Source organism: Branchiostoma belcheri, unplaced genomic scaffold (assembly GCF_001625305.1).
Source record: "Branchiostoma belcheri isolate BF01 breed outbred unplaced genomic scaffold, Haploidv18h27 scaffold2, whole genome shotgun sequence".
Classification (NCBI taxonomy): domain Eukaryota; kingdom Metazoa; phylum Chordata; class Leptocardii; order Amphioxiformes; family Branchiostomatidae; genus Branchiostoma; species Branchiostoma belcheri.
The window spans coordinates 2,452,809-2,475,336 of NW_017803490.1; the positions used below are offsets into that span (position 1 = coordinate 2,452,809).

Below are 22,528 nucleotides of genomic sequence, written 5' to 3' on the forward strand. Positions count from 1 at the left end.
AGAACCGAACCATTACAAACATTCAGTAGGTTACTCTCAATGATATACTAAGTTAAACGCAGTATAACTCGGTTGCAGTCATCAATACTCCTCCAGCACTGAACATGACCCCTAGTTCTGGATGTTGCCAGTGGAACCTTCAAATAATTTTTCGAGCTATGCCGTTAGCACACGAGAAAAACAAAGACGTTTCAGTATCAGTCTGTATACAATTTTGTCTCAAAGAGAACACACAGATATACAAAACTTTCCAACAACAAACTGGCACGGTTATCGTTTAACCAAGACTATAGGTACTCACCTGCTTTAAGCAGAATCGATATTTCCTAAGTTTGTTTCAGAAGCTCTATACTTGAAAAGTTTGCCCAAGTTGTTGACTGAGCCACGCCCCCTACCTTAACACGTGGCACTGCATCCGGGTTCATAGGTCACATCGCGATACGCATGCCCGTCACAGACATACACACACTGGTAGTGTGGTCAAGTCCCGGCGTTTTCTTCAAGTTTTACCCCAAATCTTTAATATATTCCGTTCCCAATCAAAGGGTTTAAGTTCGTAGGATGCTATCAGTGTTCGGAGTTGTTCTGAGATGAGATTACGACCGAGTTTTGTGATCAGGACCTCGACTGTTGTCGGAGTGTTCTTCTTCGTAGTCTGGATATTTTCTCGTGGTGTGGACGAAAATGCGGTGGTAAGTTCAAGCTAAAACTTTGTTTCTTACAATTCGTAGCAGCTAGAAACATGTGTGTTCTGCAGAAAAAAAGCACAGTCGTGTAGTATATACATTGAGGTCGCTAGTTTTGTCGTAGTTCCGCTTGTAGCACAAACAAACTAACAAGCAAGAACTTACGACCAAAACAAATTCCCTTACACAAATTCGTGCATTCAAACGGAATTTATAAAAATTCTAGGCAATTCTAGTTTCTGGGAATGTATATAGATATTTTATAAAATGTTAATTTCTTTGCCACCTGTTACCAAGTCGCCCCCCCCCCATTTACACCTGCGATGACGTGGAAACACACCTGTCCCCCCTGTACTCACACATGGACTCGCCCAGGTCAATATTTCCAGGTGCTTAACGTACAACAAAACCTTAGGAGCTTTTTCGATTCCTTAGGTAAATAACTGCTTGGGTTGCTTAGTGGTTGAAGAATTTAAGGTTTTTGAATTGACAAACTTGAGCATCGATTATAACATCTGTGTCCATATTAAATATCACCAGGGTCCATAATATGATTCGCCACCTTGAGAAAAAGTGTGCTTCAAGATATTTTTACTGCAACATACCCTAGGTATGTACATTTGAGGTGTGCAGGAGTGGATACCAAAAGTATGTCGCAGTAAAAATATCTTAAAGCACACTATTTCTCAAGGTGGCGATATTTTGGACCCTGGTGATATTATAGACACAGATGTTTGTTTGATTGTTTTGTTTATGGTACTTCAGAATGATTTGTTGACTAAAATATTAAAATATGGTAAATTTTGTGGATTATGTCTGTGTTTGTATGGATCTAGTGGCATAACTAAGTTATTTGATGTAACACGCCAGCTTTGTACTTGTAGGCATGCAGTACATGTACAGTGGGTCTTTGAAATGTAGTTCTGCCTACATCAAATGACAGTAACAGAAAATAGAAATTCTTGAAATTAAAAAAAATAAACATCTCATGGTGTCTTGTCTTTAGGGGCAAGTTGCATTCTTAGCCCATCTCTTGAAATTCATACTGTCACTTATGCATATAAGCAAGCTACATGTATCATCTTGGTTCAATACAGCCTTTTGTATCTAAATAATAAGCCTTATTTGTTAACATCCCAGGTACTTGAAATGGCCTATACATACTTGCTAATACTAGTACATTGTAGCCATTCATTCAATCACCTTATTGTTAGGCACCCCAAAAATGTAATGAGCAAATATCATATGATTTATTAATGACCCTCAAAATTAGTATGAAATAAATGTACTACATGTAGGCCATTAGTATGGTGGAAAAAGAGACAATTGAGCAAATGTTTGCTAATTTACAGGGTTGTAAATGATTAACATTGAACATGTAAGTATAACATGTTGTACAAACATGCAGTGTGGTGAGTGTCAACAAGAAAGAGACTATAATATTCTAGGAGTTTCTTAGTGTTGTCTGATCAAAGTCCATAAAAGATATTTCAAATATATTTGGTACATGTCCCTCCACAGTAGTAAAGGAATTTAAACTTACTTTTTATTCAGGCCTTTGGTACTAGTGTAAGAATTAAGAGAGTAGAAACACTCAAAGAAAGACACTCCTGGTCCCGGGCCGGGGATTGAACCCACGCCAAACCCAGGCACCAGCTCATAACCCCGACGCTCTAACAATTCGGCTATCAACTGTGGTTATATTTCTAAGTCCTTTTCCCTGTCCCGTGGGGTCCGACAAGGATGTCCCCTCTCTCCATATCTTTTTATTTTGGGGGTAGAAATACTCGCTATTAAAATTCGTAGCAATATCGAAATAAAAGGTTTAGATACTTTTGGAATTGAATCTAAAATTTCGCAATATGCCGACGACTCGAATTTTCCACTTGCTCCCGAACTCGGCTCTTTATACGCTTTAGTTACGGATCTAGAAAATTTTTCCTTATTATCAGGACTATGCCCACATTTTGATAAATGTAAAATATTAAGAATTGGTACTCTAAAAAGAACAAACTTTTACTTACCTTGCCCCTTACAAATACAATGGACGGATGGCCCTGTTAATATTCTAGGAATTCACATCCCAGAACTGTTATCTAATATAGTGGATTATAACTTTGACAAGAAATTGGCTAGAATAGACAAGATATTAATGCCGTGGAAATCTAAGTCTTTAACTCTTATGGGTAAAATCGTTTTAATCAATACATTAATTGTCCCTCAATTTATCTATTTACTAACTTCTCTCCCGTCTCCCCCCTCTACGTTTTTTGACTTATATGAAAAAAAGATATTTAAATTTCTATGGGGGGAGGGACCGGAGCGGGTGAAAAGGAAAACATTGTATGCTACTTATGAACAGGGGGGGCTAAAACTTAGGAATTTGCAGGCTGTGGATTTGACACTTAAAGGTTCTTGGCTGCCAAAATTGTATCTAAATAAAAAATGGTTTTGCTCTAAATTAATATTTTTATCTAGTTCTATTTTTCGTACGAATGTATTTCCTTTTTCCCAACTAAAGTATGTGGATTTTAACTCTTTAATGGGGAAAAAGTCACCTCTTAGTTCCTTTTTCATGCATGTAATACAGGCGTGGTTAAAGTTCCAGCTCCGGCCGCCAGAGGGAGCAGTAGAAATAAAACAACAACTTCTGTGTTTAAATTCAAATATTACAATCGATGGAAAACCATTCTTTTCTCAGGTAATGTTTAGTAGAGGAGTAGTGTTTGTAAATGACATTCTAGACTTACAAAATAGGTTTTTATCATTTGATGATCTGACTCAAAAATTTGGGGAAGCCTGTACCGAATTTAAGTACAATCAACTTATTTCTGCAATTCCTTCTTGTTGGAAAACCACGTTAAAACAGACATCTCCAAACCTGGGTGTTTGTCTTCCAGTCTGCAGAAACATAAGCTGGCTACGTAAGGGAAATATTAATAAAGATCTGTATTCATTTTTTATGAACGAAGCCAGTTTATGGGACTCGTCTGATAAAATTAAATTTTCGTGGGAGGAATATTTCGATACCCCTTTACCTTGGCACAAAGTGTATAGTTTGCCGTATAAACTTTCTATTGACTCAAACACTCGTATGTTTCAATACAAACTGCTGTTTAAATTTTTAACTTGTAATAAAACATTATTTTTATGGGGGTTAATAGACTCACCAATTTGCAGTCTATGTAAAGAAGAAGAAGAATCAGTCGTCCACCTATTTTGGAATTGTCGAATATCTGCAGATTTTTGGAGTCAGGTGGACAAATGGTTCTTCAACATCACTGGTACTCATTTACAAATCAACGCAATCAATATAATTTTTGGTAACCTGACTGATCGATGCCCGGTTCTCTCCAATGTTATAGTACTCCTAGGTAAAATGTTTATTTTTAAAAATCGTAAGTATTCCTTAAGTTTATCTGCATTTATATCTTATGTTTCTTACTTTTATAGACTAGAATTAAACATTGCGTATAGGCAACACAAACTATTAAAACATAGGGGGAAATGGGGAAAATTAAATACAATTTTTTCAGAATAGATAAAATGTTGTTAAATAAATATTTAAAAGAGTTTAAAAAAAATCCCATGTGTAATTTTAAACCATGTAATTAGGGGCAACAGGGTGTATCTGTAAAATTTGCACTACACTATTGTACCTGGATCTTACGTTTTGTTTTTGTGGTTCACCATGTATTCCTTTTTGCACAATGCCATGCCATATTCTGTAACCGTTAATTTATTTTGGAAAATTCAATAAAGAAAGATTAAAAAAAAAAAAAAAACAATTCGGCTAAAAGGATCAGTTGGTAGCACCTATACCCCCCCCCCACTGTTACCTAGTAGGTGCTCTAAGCTACACAATTGTTTTGTATACTACTCAAATCTACTACTAGTAAGTATACAGTGGCAGCTGGTAGTGTAAGGACTTACATGACTCACAGTATTTCTAGACCTTGTGTTGGGATGTCAGTGGTTTTCATGCCTACTGAATATTATTGATTGAATCATGTACAAAAGAACTTGTTGTAACAGCTGTGGTTAAGAAGGAAGCATGGTTTGTATATCCTGCTCTGGTAGGCTTTAGTATTGGGAAACAGACAGATATCGTTGGTAGATTTTCAAGCAAATAACCCAAGTTACCCAACCTATATATATAGAGAGAAAATTAAGTGCATCCAACCTAAAAAAATTAGGTGCACAAACAAATTGTTAGGTGCACCGGTATAGGGCTCGAAAGACAGGGTGCATGTGCACCTTAGTGCACCCAATGTTTTTCTGTGGGTGCACTGGTGCACTCAAATATATTTGTAGGTATTTTTGTACATATCAAATGTATAATAGTACAATGTATACAGGATATTCTTGGCATCTAAGTTCTAACTGTCAGAAAAGCAATTTGTTGTAGTACTTGTTTAAGATTTTGAAGTTAGCTCCCATTTCAGATTCAAGCTCAGAAGAGGACCAGTAATATCTACATTTTATCTATATTTTGTGCACCTAATCTTTTAGGTTGGGTGCACTAGTGTACCTATTCACAAAAATGAATTTCGAGCCCTGTACCAAGATGTCTGACCCTTTTTTTTTAATTTAGGCCATGTTGATTTGATTATATGGATGACATCCGCGCGCGCATGAATTTTCGGCCGTTTCCAAAAAAAAAAAAGTTTTCAATCATACTGTAAATCATACATCAAAATGAGCAAATATATACCGTAAGGTACAAAAAAAATATTTCAAAATGATACCATTGTCGTAGAATGCCAAAATTAAATGAAAATGACGAAAATGTGAAGAAAGGAATTTGGAGTGTAGATTATTCGCCATACCATACTCTGTGTCATGTGTTCAACCTTCATGACCACGTAGATTTCATGATGAAAGCAACTTTTTTTTTTGCAAAACTTTTTTTTTATTCGCACGCTCGCATCAGTTTTGGGGTCCCCAGAGGATGTCATCCATATAATCAAATCAACATGGCCTTACTTCAGATTCACCTCAAAACAAGGCTCGTAACTTGTTTTTATTATCCATTTGTAGGAAACAAAAGGCAGTGAGAACAGAAGAAACCACCCTCCATGGCAGGAGAGAAGACAGGAGTGGGAGAAACAGTTTCAGGAGGACAAACTCTTCGTCCCAAACAGGGAAAAGGACAATCAGATTCCTCAGCTAAAGGTTCAAATCAAATTTTCATTTAAAACCAACTTTGCAGAAAATACAATACACATCAGCTTACATGTAACATCTGTGTCCATAATGTCACCAGGGTCCATAATATCGCCACCTTGAGAAACAGTGTGCTTAAAGATATTTTTACTGCAACATACTTTTGGTATGCACTCCTTCACACATCAAATGTACATACCTAGCATAGGGTATGTTGCAGTAAAAATATCTTTAAGCACACTTTTTCTCAAGGTGGCGATATTATGGACTATGGTGATATTATGGACACAGATGTTACAATACAATTGCACATTCACAATGCTTACTCTCCATTTTGTAAGTCTTTCATGGTTCTCCAGGCCTCAAAATTAACTTTTCTTCCTATTGTCCCAGCACTGTCCCAAAAATAAATTTCAGTTGTCCCGAAGTGAGGATGAACTGTCCCAAACTGTTTTTCGGGAAGAATTGAAGTCAACTTTATTGAAGTCAACTTTATTTTGCTTACGTTCTGACTCCCAGGGTATACATTTGACACACTATAATTGCAGACAGTAAATTCGGGGGGACTTTTCTGGATCCAAAAGCTAGGACGTGTGCCTAATAAACAAAAGAAGGGCTGACATTCTGATGTTGATTATTGTTCTGTTGTCCCAAAAATGGCCCAAAGTGTCCTTTTAGTTGTCCAGGCCTAAATTTTAGTGGTCAGTGGCCATTTTCTGTATCTGTTTCTGTATAGCTGGTATAACACCCTTTCGGTGTAACACACATGTACAATCTCCGCAGGCACGCGGCGCAGCAGCAGCTGGCTACATTACACCGATCCACGTGTTACACCTAACCCTTGAACATCTAACTCTAGACATTGTTTAAAGCTATCTAATGACAATGCCCTGTTCTCACAATGACAGGTTCCTAACTTCATCGGGGAGGAGGATGAGGATGAGGAACACCCGCGCCACGAGCACGTGAAGGGCGCGGGAATCCCGCACGTGGACGGGCTGGAGGTGGACCTGAAGGCCGTGAGGGAGGGCAGGAAGAAGGAAGACATCCGGCACGAGGACGAGGACGTCAAACAGCCGCAAGTCGGAGCTCCTAGAAGAGGTGAGATCCTCATGATCAGATTTGTACTTTAATTATGTTTATCGAAGGTTAAAAAAATCGAAGGAAAACATACTGATTTTGCTACGTTTCTTCTTCTTCTTCTGTTCCAAACACTAACCTCTGACCTGGCCAATGACCTGATTTGTTGACTCGCCATGGTAACTGGTGTTGGGTTACATAATGTTGCAATTTTATAGTAGGAGGGATTTATACTCCTTTAATAACTTAAGTGCGACTGTACCTGTACCTACATCTGTACTACGGTGATGCAGGTACAGGTATTATGTATACATGTGTAGCAGCCGTAATAAGCATTTGATCTATGACATACAATTTTGTCCAATTGTTTTTGAATTGAATTTACAAGAAACCTAAGCAATGAAAGGTTTTCCCTGCCTGCCTACAATGTATGTGCTCAGGCCAGGATCTGGCCCCTTGTTCCCCCACATCTGGTTTTTCCAGCAAGCTCTATCCAGAGCCACAGTCTCAGCTTCCCTTAAGTTAGGGTGAGCCATGTGTCTGTGTCTGGTCTTTCCACCTCTTGGGTTTTCTGGGCTGTGTAAATATTACTAACATGTTTTCTTGCTTCAGGTCCTGAAATCATGGAGAACATGAGAAATAGCGGAGGTAACGTGAAGTACCGTCCTGCCGTCATGAAACCTGGCGAACTGGGGAACTGGGAACCAGAGCCGGAGAAAATATCAGATGCACCCGGAGAGGGATCTGTACCATTTAAACTCGGTCTGTATCCTACAATGTAGATGTGCGTATTTGATTTGATTTGATTTAATTTATTGAGATTGTAACAATACAATACATGTACATGTAGAACAAAGGCAGCTGTTGCTGGTGTTGTGTCCCACACATAGAACAAATACGGGACAGACAATAGTCATTTTGACTTAAGTGAGGAAAGTCGTGTAAAATGCCTTTCCCAAGGGTACAAGATCGGTGGCATGTCAGGACTCGAACCCTGGGCCTCTTGGTTCCGAGTTGAGCACTCTGCCGTTAAGTCACACAACCCCATCTAGATCTGTTATTGCTATGTATAAGGCCACTAGTTTGATTGCATCGGTGGCTACAGTAGTTGGTCTAAGGGTTGTTGACTCAGAATCTGAAGGTTCTGGGTTCAAATCCCTGGCAGGCCCCAGTGTTGTGACCTAGGGAAAGGCTTTGGAAGACTACTGTCTTGGTGGTCCAAGCAAGTGTGTGTGTGGTATTTCTAGCCCTGAAAACATGTTTTTCTTTTGACCTCTTAGCCAAAGCCATGAAAGTCACACAACAAGACATATTGTTCTTTAAATTTTCAGTGAAAATCTCGTAAGTTCATGTCTTGACATCCTTTATTTGTGTGTTTTTTCCTTCCATCTGTAGGTCCAGAGTATAAAGAGGAGATTGACAAGAGTATCAAGGAGTTCGGCTTCAACATTGTGGCCAGCGACAAAATCTCACTGGACAGAACCATCAAAGACATAAGAGATCCAGAGTAAGTTATACTACATTTTAGACTATTTATCATATAGCCAGATAACACATTGACCAATGAGAAGGCTCCATTTTGTAGATGTATGTTATGAAACTAGAAAGCAAATGCATATGGTCACAAGAGTCAAAATCCCTCCTGCTATAAAATTGCAACATGATGTAACCCAAAACCAGTTACCACGGTGACAGACATCTGGTTCAAGTCATTGACCTTACTTGTTTGGAGAAGAAGAAGAGGAAAAAGAAAGAGCAAAAACAATATGTTTTCCTTCTGCGAAGGTAAACATAATTAAGTTTTGAAGTCACCGCATATGATTTTTCCATGTTTCAATATTACCAAATGACACAATTTGACCAATGAGAAGGTTACATTTTGCAGTATGTTATGAAAATAAGGTTTGATGACATATATGATTTCTCTATGTCAGGTGTAAGTACTGGCACTACGACACCAGTCTGCCCAACATCAGTGTCATCATCGTGTTCTATAACGAGGCGTGGTCAGTGGTGATGAGAACTGTGCACAGCGTCATCAAGAGAACCCCACCTGAACTGCTGGCTGAGATTGTACTAGTGGACGACTTCAGCACAAAAGGTGCAGAATTATATCATTAACCTTCTCCCCTCTGTATCTGTATAGCTGTCATAACGGTACTTTGGCGTAACACACCAGCTTCTCAGTATATATATAGCCGGTATAACCGCCCTTCGGCGTAACACACCAGCTTCTGTATCTGCATAGCTGGTATAACCGCGCGCCCTTCGGTGTAACACACCAGCTTCTGTATCTGTACAACCGGTATAACCGCCCTTCGGCGTAACACACCAGCTTCTGTATCTGTATAATTATGCTACCTGACCCTGTAACCAATAGAGAATTTTTAGCCAAATGGCTACTTCAGTGTGCTAAAGGTTAATAAAAAATACTGGGTGCATTTGCACAAAAATTGGAGCTGTGAACCTATTTTTTTACTCTAAAATTAAAACATTTCAAAAACCTCCTTTTGCCTTTTACTTCAAAATAAATTCCCCTCAAAAATTAATGAATTTAATTTATTGCTTCCATGTTGATGTTGTTTCAGAACACTGGAAGCAGCGCCTGGATGACTATCTAGTCCAGTTCAAAGGCCTGGTGAAGCTGGTCAGGAACAAGCAGAGGGAGGGACTGATCCAGGCACGAAGCATCGGAGCACGGTCGGCCACAAGAGGCAAGATTCTAGTCTACCTGGACTCCCACTGTGAAGTGGGCATCAACTGGGCACCAGCACTGATCTCTCCTATAGCCGTTAACAGGTAAGAGAAGGATTCGTAGGGTTGTGTGGTATAACGGCAGAACATTTGCCTCTGAACCGATAGTTCCTGGGTTCGAACCCTGCCATGTCACTGATCTTGTGCCCTTGGGAAAGGCATTTCACACAACTTTCCTGGATGGAGGCCTGGCAAACCCCATATCATATTATCCACACAAAAAAAATAGGCAGCAGAATCTTCAGGTAGTTGAAGGCGGCTGCCTCAAAATAAAAGAAGACGAAGGATGTAGTTTGACTTTCTTAGCCAGGTTACCAAACCTTTTTTAGCTGCCGAGTCTCTTTCGTCCTCTCTACAATAGCTATTACAAAGAGGAAGAAAGATACTCAGCATCCAAAAAGGTTTGGTAACCAGGCTAGATTTTTCAATTTTTTTTCTACATATTGTGTTGCAGTGTGGCCCAACACCTAGACCTTCACCATTTATTTGCATATCAATCAAAAGTTCGTGCCTGCTTTTCTGACAACTCTACAGTGTCACTTACGAAAGGTTGTAATCCTCACTGGATGCTACCTGAAACGTCTGACCGTTTCCAAAATAATATTACCCAGCTTGAGTAACTGTTTTTTGGCATGTCTTACCTTCACCGACGTATTTCAACATTTGTTTGTTTGCTTGGCATGCTTGTTTGTTTGTTCTTCCAAAATTGTCGCTAAATTGTCGCTCCTTCCCAGAACCACCTGCACCGTGCCTTTGATTGACGTGATTGATGGCAACAACTACAACATCTACGGCCAGGGGGGAGGGGACGAGTACGGACACGCCCGCGGTGCCTGGGACTGGAGCCTGCTGTGGAAGAGGGTCCCCAACACACCCAGGGAGAGGGCCAGGCATAAATATCACTCTGAGCCTTACAGGTATGTGCCCCAGGGGTGGGGATGTGTCCCTAGGGGTGAGGTAAGGTGAGGGAGAGTCCCCAACACTACCAGGTATACATGTAACTTGAAACAAATTCTTCAGAGTGAAATAAAATACATGTAGAAGGGATAAAATATGCTACCATTGCTTAATATGTAGAGTTTTGACCTATTTCTTCATAGTCTATTATAATCAGTGTTGTACATGTAGTACATGCATTGTTTGAATTCAATTGTAATGTTTGAGTTATTTGTTTCAGGTGACAGGCATAGACAAGAACTGACATAAAGACTATGAACTGTTGAACTGTTACAGACATACTGAAATAATACTGACAAATGACTGACTAACTGACTGACAGGTATTTTGAATGAATGAATGAAGGAATGAATGGATGGATGGATGAGAGAGTGATTGAATTAATGAGTGAGTAAGTGAGTAAATAAATGAATGGATAAATGAGTATTGTATGAGTTTGTGATTAAACAAAGGATGGAGTGAATGAGTGAGTTGACAAACCGACATATATAAGCAGCAACAAATAAAAGAAAAAAGCTATGGTACCCCAAACAAACCACCTAAAACATTGTCCATGGTTTCCTTTATCCCAGGTCGCCTGCCATGGCTGGTGGTCTGTTTGCCATAGACAGAGAGTACTTCTTCGAGCTGGGTCTGTACGACCCCGGGCTCAAGATCTGGGGAGGGGAGAACTTTGAGATCTCGTACAAGGTACGTCTCATGTCTTAAAGATGATCTCAAGAAATTATCTTAATCTTTGAACACAGCATTTTGAGAGAAGACATTAAGTGTTCTGAATAGTTGTACATTTGACAATTTTCAAATTGTTACTTATTTTGGACTAACAGCTTTTTATTGTAAAAATTGTGATCGTATTTGATGTGATTCTGCTAATTATTTTAATTGTGGATTAATTTGTAAAATTTCAAGGCATTCTTAGTATTACATTTTGATATGTATTGTCCAATATCAGCTTTTGAATTCGTTTTGCAACATTGTTTAGTATAATAATGCATTGTATACGTCACAAGTAATATAATAACCGTACTATATTATCATGTTCTAATATTTTTGATAAATTGAAAAAAATCATTTTGCAGCAGCATTACAGTTCACACATAACAACTTACAACAAGTTACTAACACATTCAAACATTTACATGTAACCCCAACACAACATTCACATCATTATTTTCACATTACAAATTGTCTGTCCCTTTCCTGTTCTTTTTAATATTGTCAAAGTGTTTGTCCTCAAGTTGTACACAGTTGTATTTTGTGTTGTGTAAAGTTGTCTGGTTGTTTGCAAGGCATGCTTTAGGCTGTGTTGCTTCTAAATTTTGGTTAATGTTGCTTTTACATGGGACGTGTGCTTCTAGCTAGTTAGGCAAGCAAGTTTGTGTACTTACAATGTACATTTGTACAATGTCATGCTTGCTGAGTTAATTTAACATTCATACATAATCTTTAATTCAAGTTTTACAAAATGTCCTGTAAGTTTAACCCCAGTTATGTCAAGTTTTGTTCTGCTTTAAAGCTCGAAGGGTTAAGAACAAAAACTTTTTATGATCCTCACAAGGAAGAATCTATATGGCTTTTCAGCATTGCAGTTTTTTTCTGTCTTCTTGTATGACTTGTTTGACCTTTACTCCAAATGTAAGTCTAAAGAAACTTTCAAAGAGACTTCGTCAAAGCAATATGTCAAGTTAAAAATCCAAATAGATTTCTTACCACCTTGCCTATACAGCAACTGGATACTATTTGATATTTTATGAAAATGGAATATTAAATTATGTTTCATAATTATTATTTGAGAAAAAAATTCTTTAAGCACAACTTATGCTGAGAAAGTAAGTTGTCATCAAGAGATGTGTTTTTGGTTGATGTTAGAGTTTAAAGTGTTCCCACACCTGTAATGCATGTACATGTAGGTGTGGCAGTGCGGTGGTCAGCTGTTGTTCACACCTTGCAGTCGGGTGGGCCACATTTACCGACTAAAGGGGTGGAACGGCAACCCCACTCCAAAAAAACCCGGGGAGAATATATTCATGCAGGTTGGTCTGACCTACCCCACACCCCTGTGTTGAGAATGGTAGAGTCCAATGTTGTTGTTTTGTTGTTGTTGTTGATTGTTTGGATGTTATATTTTAGGTGTGGCAGTGCGGCGGCGAGGTGTTGTTTACCCCGTGCAGCCGGGTCGGACACATTTACCGGCTAAAGGGGTGGGCAGGAAACCCCCCTCCCCAGCACTCAGGGTCCTCTGTGGTTCTACAGGTTGGTCAGGCCCAGAACGGGACAGAACACCCCTGTGTTGAGAGTGGTACAACCCAAGGTTTTGTGCTAAAGCAAACAGTTCAAAGGTTTTGTTGATTTTGGACCAAACTATTTACTATAGGTAGAGAGATGTTTTGAAGTTAAACATTTCAAATTCTTGACTGTGGAGTCTGGCATAGGGGTTTGATGAGAACATTAATACTGTATTTAACTGGATCAGATTTCTTGAAAACCCCTATCATGGCCTCATTAAAAGCAACAGAAGATCTAGACTTTGAACCCAGTTGTCTGCATCCCAATTTTCTGACTCCAGTAAATTCAAAAGAATTACAGATGAAGTAAAATAAATGCATCAAAAAGAATCTTGCTGTAATCAGCATCTTTTTATGCACAATTTTTGCAATAATTACAAGACTGTACAAAGTTTGGACCAGTCTACTTGAAGGGGTGTTCTGTAGAATGGCGGGAGGGAGAGCATGATTGCTCCTGACCCATGGCCAGTGCTGTAGACACTAACCAATAATGTACCCTGGGGGCCACAGCCAGAAATCTTTAAATTTCCTTCACTTTCAGGCCTTCCCCAACATCCAGCTCCACCCTCTGAAACATCTTTAAGTTATTAAAGATATCTGGATTCTAAAGAGCCTGGCACCCAGGGTAGCACTAAACCACATGTAGAGCCGTTGAATTATACCTCTAGGTGCCTGCATGATTCCAGGACAGTCCGCATTAACATGTTTTAAGCTTCAATCATGACAAATCGTTATTTTGATAGTTCTGATTAGTGCAAAAGCGGAAGCAGAAGAAGAGTGATTATGGTTATGGATACTAGGAATCTACAGTGGATTCTAGATCTCAAAGTCAGATCAGAATCATTATGTCAGATCAAAGAGGCAATCTGGATCAGAAAATCCACACCTGGTCATGAACAGAGATAAAGACTTGCCCTGACATAGTGCTTTGTACCTAAGCATAACATCAGGTACAGGTACTTGTACAGACTCTGAGGTTTAGGTACAGACTGCTCATGACTTGATATGTACCTGAACATATCTGACAAAGTAACCTTTGATCTTAAAATGATGGAAGAAACATAACAGAATTTTTGAATACAGTAGACTTCAGGTATCTTAATATGCTGCAACCCCATCCTTTTGAGAGGATCTCAAACCAAAGATGGTGCTGGTTTCATGTTGTCTTCAAGTACATGTACATTGTAGTCTCACACTCACAGGCTAGTTATAGGCATACTTGGCTGTATAACAAGTTTAACTTAGTTAGCAAATTAATAAGACTTAAGTTTGTCAGCAATTAGAAAGACAGTGAGGACTGGATGAGTGTCTACCTGGTGCAACAAAGAGGACTCTTGTCTGCTTTGTCCTTTTTTTTGGAAAGGAAATTTCTGTGACGTACTACATGTTTGCCTGCCTGCATTTATGTTTGCTTTCTTTCGAATTCTAAGTTGGTTATGAATTTAGCTTCCATCGTGTTTGTATTCATGTTGCATGTTTTGTGTCCTTGTCAGATTGCATGTGTGGAGCTTTGTCTATAAGAGGTTATTTCAGAGAAGGCAGACATTGTTTTGCAATTGTTAAATTTCTACTTTTGTGTCATATATGTAGCCCAGTATATTGTCAGAAGTCCTGGTATGCTTTGCCTCCATTGCATGCTTACATGTATGGTTCATGATGCTTGTTGAAAATTAAGCTTTGTACTATTCCTCATCTTCTAGATCTTGTGCATTGTCCATGCATGTTGTCATTGGGTCTGTCCTTAACAATGTCAGGTTGAAGAAGAAACCAGAATCCACAAGAAGTCTCGGCCAAAACCTTATTAAAGCCTGTATAACACTTTTCATATACGTACTGTATATGAAAAGTGTGGATCTTAGGCCACAACAATTTAATATGTTGGTTCTCAGATTTTTTCAGAAAAAATATAAAGCGACAGGAAAAAAAAAAGAAAAAGAAAAACAGGTCTAGGCATCCTATGATAGCCCAAAATGCTATGATAGCAGCCACAAAGTCAACACAAAAGGCTGGGTTGATATTCAAACAATGAATTTTGAACTTTTAATCAAACCACTGCATTGATAGATGGAAAAACTGTAACAACTAGGAAGAAAAGGACTTTCCTTAACTGTTGGGGACAAAATATGAGCATACACATGTATTTGAGTTGATTCAGAACCAGAATTTTTTTTATTTTGCAAATCAGAAAAAAATGAAGAGGGAAATCCGAGAACCAACAAATTAACTTGGTGTGGCTTTACATGAATTTTATAGGTGTGGATGTGTGGAGGACAGGTGCTGAACGTGCCGTGCAGTCGCGTTGGACACATTTACCGGATGCATGGGTGGGGTGGCAACCCCCCTCCCAAAGAGGGGGGGTTTGTGTTCATGCAGGTTGGTCAGTCCTCGAACACCCCCGGGTCTAAAAAGTGGTATATCCCAAGTTCTACGGAATTCACGATTTTCACACTTCCCATAATGCCTAGTGCTGGGTACGGCGCCATGACAGTTCTCAGTGCATCATGGGTAAATCACTTTCGAAGCAACCACAACACTAAAATTCAACTGGATATTCATCATTTTGGATACTGTGACCTACATAGGCTTGTAAACAACTTGCCTACATATGTGACCACTTGAATTTTAGCATAAGGTTGTAGTTTCTTTGAAAGTGACTTACCCATGATGCACTGAGAACTGTCATGGCGCCGTACCTAGCACTAGGCATTATGGGAAGTGTGAAATTCATGAATGGAGGAAGGTTTTGTGTTGATTATCTGGATCTTACATTTTAGGTGTGGCAGTGCGGAGGCCAGGTCTTGTCGGTTCCTTGCAGTCGGGTTGGACACATTTACCGACTGGAGGGGTGGGCAGGAAACCCCCCTCCCGAACACTCGGGCTTTTCTATAGTTTTACAGGTTGGTCAGGCCCAGACTATAGCAAAGAACGCCCCTGTGGTTAGAGTGGTACAACCCACGATTTTAGGTTTCGAAAGGAAAGCCCAAAGGTTTTCTTGTCTTGAAGGCGCCTTTTTATTCTTTCCTTTCTTTAAACTATCATTCCCTGATCCCCAATCACCACTGGGTCTACGGTGTAGGCCTTTTGATATTCATACATGTCCAACAATTTTTCCCTATTTACTAAGGAATATTTTCACACATCATCAATCAAAACATACAAAAAATGGCAACATTTACTCAAAAACACAACCCACACTGCAAAACACTCACAAAATACATGTCACACGACTTCACAACAACAGTACATCACAAAATCCATAAAAAGCTGCTGCATTTTTCCTCTAAACCCAGTTTTAACACCCAAACTGTAAAGTGTCCTCGCCGTATTTTATCCGTAGATTTGGCAGTGCGGGGGCGAGGTTTTGTTCACGCCGTGTTCGCGAATCGGACATATTTACCGCCTAGAGGGCTGGGCCGGTAACCCTCCACCCGCCAACTCTGGGTTGTCCGTGGTGCTACAGGTTTGTGCCTGATAGAAATTAATTATAGATGGTGTATGACTTTGTAGAGTGAAAATAGAGATTAACAAGGTTTTCTGTGGTGTTACGTGTGGTGTCGCGTGGCATAATGGCAGAGCATTTGGCCTGGAACCCATGGGTCCTGGGTTTGATTTCACCTACATGCCCAGACGTTGTGCCCTTGGGAAAGGCACTTTACACAACTTTCCTCACTTCACTCATCAAGTTGTAAATTGGGTAGCTATAGCTAGCCTTGGTTATGGAGGAGCAGTTATATAATATAACACTGGTCAGTTTAAATTGGGAAGTTCAGTTTCCCGATTTCAAGGCGGCCATCTTGGTCATCCAATTTTCTAACTTTATTTCTACTGAAGATACAGTACACTTTTATTTATATTGTCATTGGAAAGAGCATGATTTCCCCTGCATCATGATGTCTTTAATTTGGTCATAACGTGTAACATTATGAAGATATTCCGTTTTGAAAGTTGCCCAGGCCAGTGGTCTATTGGCTGGACCATGTGAACAACACACAGACCACACTTGGTTATGCATAGAACACAGTGGCCTAGCAGTAGCCCACTCCAATGCAAATGAGTTATAATTGGCCATTCCACACTGAACAAAGCACTCACATAATGAGTTATCACACCTTGCTTGTCAGACCACTGGCCTGCGCTGGGTTCAATGGGTCAGGTGATTAGAGGTGTGAAGTCCAGTCTGGCCAGGGCCAAGACCACAATGGTCTGGGCCAATCAACACCTTGTTGTTTATACAGCCCACCTGGCCTAAATTATAGCCCATACATGGTTTTCCCACAGACCAGTGGTCTAATGCATTTTCAATCAGTCATATCTAAGCCTATGAACATCACTAGCTAATAATTTTTACATGACTACTTTCGTGATGAAAAGAGCTTTCAGATGATACCACACTGATAGGCAGAAATTTGATATTTCTGAGGTTTCCCAATTGCTTCTGTTTTTTTCCAATTTGAACTGACCAGTGTTATATGATTGAATTACACGTAGATTATACTTGATGCTACTTAGGCAATAAAGATTAAGGTTACTGGATTATTACCCCCCTAGTTTTATTTACCATGTAGAGATTATTGCTTTGCTTGCAAGGTAAGTAATACTATATAAAATTTCTTTTTTCCTTCTCACAAATACTAAACTTTATATGTACTTTTGATAGAAGTTTTGCTTATTTCTGAAAAGTTGTTTGGTTACAAGATTGGCTATACATTGTCTTGAACCACAGGATAGCATCTTAGGTTCTAAGTCACTGTCTCTTTAGATCTTCTGCTTTGCCTTTTGCACTGTACAAGCTTAAGATTAAAAACACATGAGTCAACTGATACATGAAACTGCTGTATACTGTTACAGTGTAGTAAGTTTGCCTGTTTCAGTGTAGTACAGTGTAGTAACTGTAACAGTACTGTTATTAACTTTGCCTGTTGCTAACTGATACATGTAACTGCTGTATACTGTTACAGTGTAGTAACTTTTGCCTGTTTCCCCACTAGAATTACATGCGTGTAGTGGAGGTATGGTGGGATGAGTATAAGGAGTACTTCTATGCAAGCCGTCCAGAAATCCGCAACCATCCGTTTGGTGACATCTCAGAACTAGTGGCCTTCAGGTCTGTATTAATACTTTTATAAAATGTAAAGAAAAGGGGGAGTAGTGACTAGTAACAGCCACTAACTGACCCAGTCCAATAAGTAATTAACTTTTGATATTAGACCCTATTACAAGTTACCTATTAGTATTACAGTGTTTAGTCCAAACTTCTTGAATGCAAAATGACTGATTCAAGTTTTCATAATTGAAAATTGAGTAAAAAGTTTTTGTATCATCCTAATGTTACATAATGCAGCTTTCAAGCTGCTTATGTTGAAAACAGTTTATTTTCTTACTTATTGAGAAATTTGCAATTGACAATCACACGTTCCATAAATGACTTGACTGTTTTTATTCCAACACAGAGAGAGAAACCACTGCAAAAGCTTCAAGTGGTTCATGGAAGAAATCGCCTATGACATCGTCGATCACTTCCCACTGCCTCCGAAGAACAAGATCTGGGGAGAGGTCTGCATTTTTTACCCCCATGATTTCTACCATAATTATACTACATGTACGTCTTGCATAATTATATTTTTAGCATTGCAAGGTGGTCTTGCAGTTAGGGTCATCGGAAAGAACAGGGGTTCTTCCTGGTGTGAATCCAGGTGCAAACTTCACTGCCTGGTCTCAGGCTTCACATCTTGAAGATGTGATAGACACCTGTTATTGTCAATCCTTCCACAAATGTGGTAAATTTTCATAGATATGTAAACAAGTACATATCACGAGAGATAGACTCTGATCTGTATCTGAACAAGGATGGCTTTTGATGAATATTTGCTTTCTTCATAGTACATCATACATGTACATGTATGATGTACTAACAGTACAGTAAGTGTATGCTTACTCAGTTGGTAGTACCTATAAATTCCCCACTGCTATACTACTCCCCCTCCTTCCCAAGATCGATCAAATTTTCCAAAGTCGACATCCCTGGAGCGGCACTCAGCCAGTACTCCTACATTTGTAGGGCTGGCATGGGAAACACTGTAAGAATTTGGAGAGTAGAAACAGAAAGACACTCCTGGTCCTGGGCCGGGGTTCGAACCCACGACCAAACCCAGGCACCAGTCCACACGCCCCACTGTTACAGCAGTACTGTATTTTTCACTCTTCTGTTTCATTTTTTTTAGATCCGAGGGATAGACTCCGGTCTGTGTCTGGACAGTATGGGACACAAGGATGGTGGTGAGATGGGGATCGGGGGCTGTCATGGGATGGGCGGGAACCAGATGTTCCGTCTGAACGAGGCTAACGAGATGGCGCAGTATGACCAGTGTATCCACGTGGTCGGCACGCAGGTCAAACTGGACCACTGCGACACGGGTCATACCAAGTACAGGGGGTGGGAGTTTGACGAGGTAAGTTGTACATACATGTAGGGTGAGAATATCAAACTTTTTATTTGAAGTGATGTTTATAAATTTACTATTATTAAAAAGATTTTAAACATTGTTGTTTTACACATTTTCTTGCGGTATAAGCCTACCTGCATTCATAATGACATTTGGGGAGTATACGATCAACGTTGGTGTACCGCAAAAACTTGTTGAAGCTGCGGAAGATACTCAAACGAAAACTGCTGTTTGTTTACACACTTTTTAGGAGCCTCCTAATAATACAACAGGCCTGGCGCAGCTTACATGTATTCTCGTGCTGCGCTGAGTCACCAAAAAAGCGACACAACGCAAAAATGTTACATAATATAATACATATAATGATAAAACATAGCATACTACAATTTGAATGTGTAAAAAGAAAATTATACATGTACAAGTAACATAACAGAATTAATGTAAACTAAAATCAGTATAGCTGAAAATTAAACTCAAATAAATTAAATGTAACATAATATGTTTTCTGACTCAGGAGAATAAAATGCTGCGTCACAAAATCGGGAAGTGCCTTGACCGTTCGGAGATTCTACACCAAGTCTTCATGTCAGACTGCGACGAGGCGTCAAAAACGCAGAAATGGGAGTTCAACCAAGTCATGGCCATGTAAGCCTGACCACCCCCACTTCACAATGGCATGTTCCAACTTCCTGTGATCTTTCCACCACTTGTTGCCTACAATTTGGGTTGCTGGATGTAGAATTAGGGGTGTTTAGATTCAACTTTATTTTCTGAGCGAATGTTGTATAGACCAAATTCTCCTTTGTAAAAGGGCTGCTTTTAGCTGTATATTTTAGCAAAGACAAATTTTACATTAAGTCCAAAGAATTTTGTAGGGAGAACTTGGAAACAGATTTCTTTGCCCAGATGTTTGTAAATTATAATTATGATAACCCAAGGTTTATACATGTACTTATCTCCCAGTAATGATTGATACTTCTATTAGAATTTCAAAATTAATGGATTGTGGTATTCCACAAAAAGGTTGCTGGTCTGGCATATCAAAATAATCAGAAATTCTGAAATGCCTTTTTTGTGGAAAGGTTAACATTTCAGGAGTGGGGACAAATGGCAAGTATTATATTTTATAGGGACCAATACCATTAATATCTAATTCTTGTTAGAATTAAGTAGAACGTTCAATTTGGTAATTTTCACCTAAATGCCTTTTTGGGACCATTGCGTAGTTTTGCAGGGGGGTTATCATAAAGTAATAAATTGCTACAGTAGTATTTAATATGGTATTTTGGGATACGAGATGGTGAGAAATATTCATGCAAATCTGGTATCTCCAAGTTTATAATTTGCATTTTCATCCTTTTCTTCTCAAAGACAAAGCTGCTATACTTGAGTTATACATAGTACAGATCTCAAATAAGTTTCCAGCTACATGCATGCAAATTAGGATCAAAAGTCGTGCATAATTTAATAAACAGTTGTGCATTTCTTGATTGAAATGCAATTGAATCGAGATCTGTACTTTAGCAAGTCCTAGACAAGAGGTCTCTACCATGGACTTTAAGGTCTTCTTGAAAAAAGAGCGCAGAACAAAAAGCCAGTTTTAGGTCTACCTTTTCTGTAGCTTATTTTGTCATTTTGACCACTTCTATGCACCTGTATTTCGTATCCATTTTAACACCTTGAAGTTGTAACATTTTCAAATTTAGAGACCCTAAATTGACTACATTTTTGTCTCCAAAATTGCTTAACATAAATTTTCAAAGGAAAGTTTGGCCTTGGATTGCAAAATCTCCATTGCTTGTTGTGTTGAACGAAGTATTATTAATCAAAATTTATAGCAGAATGGTGTAAAATTCAAGCATTGACGAAAAGATAAAAAAATTTTTTGCTGCAATCAGTGGTGTATATTTTTAATATCCCAGTAAGAAAGTTAAGAGGAATGTTGGAAAAGAATATGAAAAGGAAGAATGTAATGAAATGGAATGTTCTTGACTACCCCCTTCCTGAAATTTAATGGAATAGTCTGGAGTCTGCATGAACCTTATAGAGTGTGTTCACTCACTTTCCATATCATAGAAGCAGACAGGTGCTGACTGCCATGCCGGTGTCCCTGTTTGATTTTCAATAAGTCTAACACAACTTTGTTGTTTTTCATCAGTTTTTAAGCATTCTTTTTTAATTTGAATTCTCTTCAATGGTAGTCGATCGAGAGGATCAGAAGTATTTCTGTGTCAAGGATGCTTGAGGTGTAGAAGCTTGGATTTCACATATGCAAATAGGGACACCAACATGGCTGCCAGCTCTGCAATGATGTCAGATGAACATCATATATACATTGTAAGATTAAAGAGTTTTAGTGAGTGTGTCATGTTGAGTATTGTGATACCCCAGTGGAAATTTCAAGTGCAATTATAAAGAACTTACTAATAGGGACTACTATTGGGCAAATTATACACAGCAACAATATGCTATGGCCTACTGTGATAGCTATAAGTGCTATACACCGATTGGTAACTTTCTAAAGTGGTAGCCAAAATTATAATCAAGGCCTTGCGTTAAAACCTGAACCACTCTTTTTGTCTTGACACTATTGGACCCATTTTCCATTTTTTTCGTGAACCAAAATCAACAATTTGAAACTGAAAAACAACTACCCATTTTTTTCAAATAGTTCTGCCTTTATCAGATCAATCACTTTGTAGCCTGAAAATCGAGAAAAACTTAAAAATACTGTGAAAAAAGGAGGCCTTTACATGAATTTTCTTTTATGGTGAGATTTATAATGCAATAATCATGGAATATAGGTGCAAACAAAAAATCTGATTAATTATGCATTTTGCTCGAGTACTTAAACTGAAAAGTTTAAAAGTAAGGTTAGAAAAAAATTTGGCAGTTGGCAAAATTTCACAAGAGTGTACTTAGAGAAATGTCACATTTGTGTCATAATGTATAGAGAGAGTTGGTGTTATATGCATGTTGTAGAATTTTTTTTTTGGTGCGGGCACAAAGAATTGAAATTATCATAATTGATCATAAGTGTGTAATATTTAGTGTTTTGTGGATTCTTTAGATCTCGCAGTTTGTACATGTTGATCCTGTACAATATTATGATTATTTAGGAATCCCTTCTTTGTCTCAAGTACAATTATGATAAATT

General features: G+C 38.7%; 2 protein-coding genes across 3 annotated transcripts; both read left to right on the forward strand.

Annotated features, from left to right (window-relative positions):
* Nucleotides 1-438: 438 nt before the first annotated feature.
* LOC109468376 lies at nt 439-7,453 on the forward strand. The gene is made up of 4 exons (XM_019766625.1): nt 439-692; nt 5,727-5,861; nt 6,761-6,953; nt 7,416-7,453. The coding sequence occupies exons 1-4, from the start codon at nt 591-593 to the stop codon at nt 7,451-7,453; spliced, it is 468 nt and encodes a 155-aa protein (XP_019622184.1). The 5' UTR covers nt 439-590.
* A 95-nt stretch (nt 7,454-7,548) lies between these two features.
* On the forward strand, nt 7,549-21,196 carry LOC109468804 (N-acetylgalactosaminyltransferase 7-like). Of its 2 annotated transcripts, none has more exons than XM_019767144.1 (11): nt 7,549-7,694; nt 8,328-8,439; nt 8,867-9,033; nt 9,521-9,731; nt 10,421-10,603; nt 11,216-11,333; nt 12,774-12,896; nt 17,917-18,032; nt 18,379-18,481; nt 19,150-19,377; nt 19,886-21,196. In XM_019767144.1, exons 1-11 carry the CDS (start codon nt 7,556-7,558, stop codon nt 20,018-20,020), a joined length of 1,635 nt encoding a protein of 544 aa, XP_019622703.1. In that variant the 5' UTR covers nt 7,549-7,555; the 3' UTR covers nt 20,021-21,196. The 2 variants fall into 2 exon arrangements, with proteins under 2 accessions (XP_019622703.1, XP_019622702.1); XM_019767143.1 differs by lacking the exon at nt 12,774-12,896 and adding an exon at nt 16,266-16,388 and having other exon boundaries at nt 19,886-21,192.
* The last annotated feature ends 1,332 nt before the right edge of the window (nt 21,197-22,528 follow it).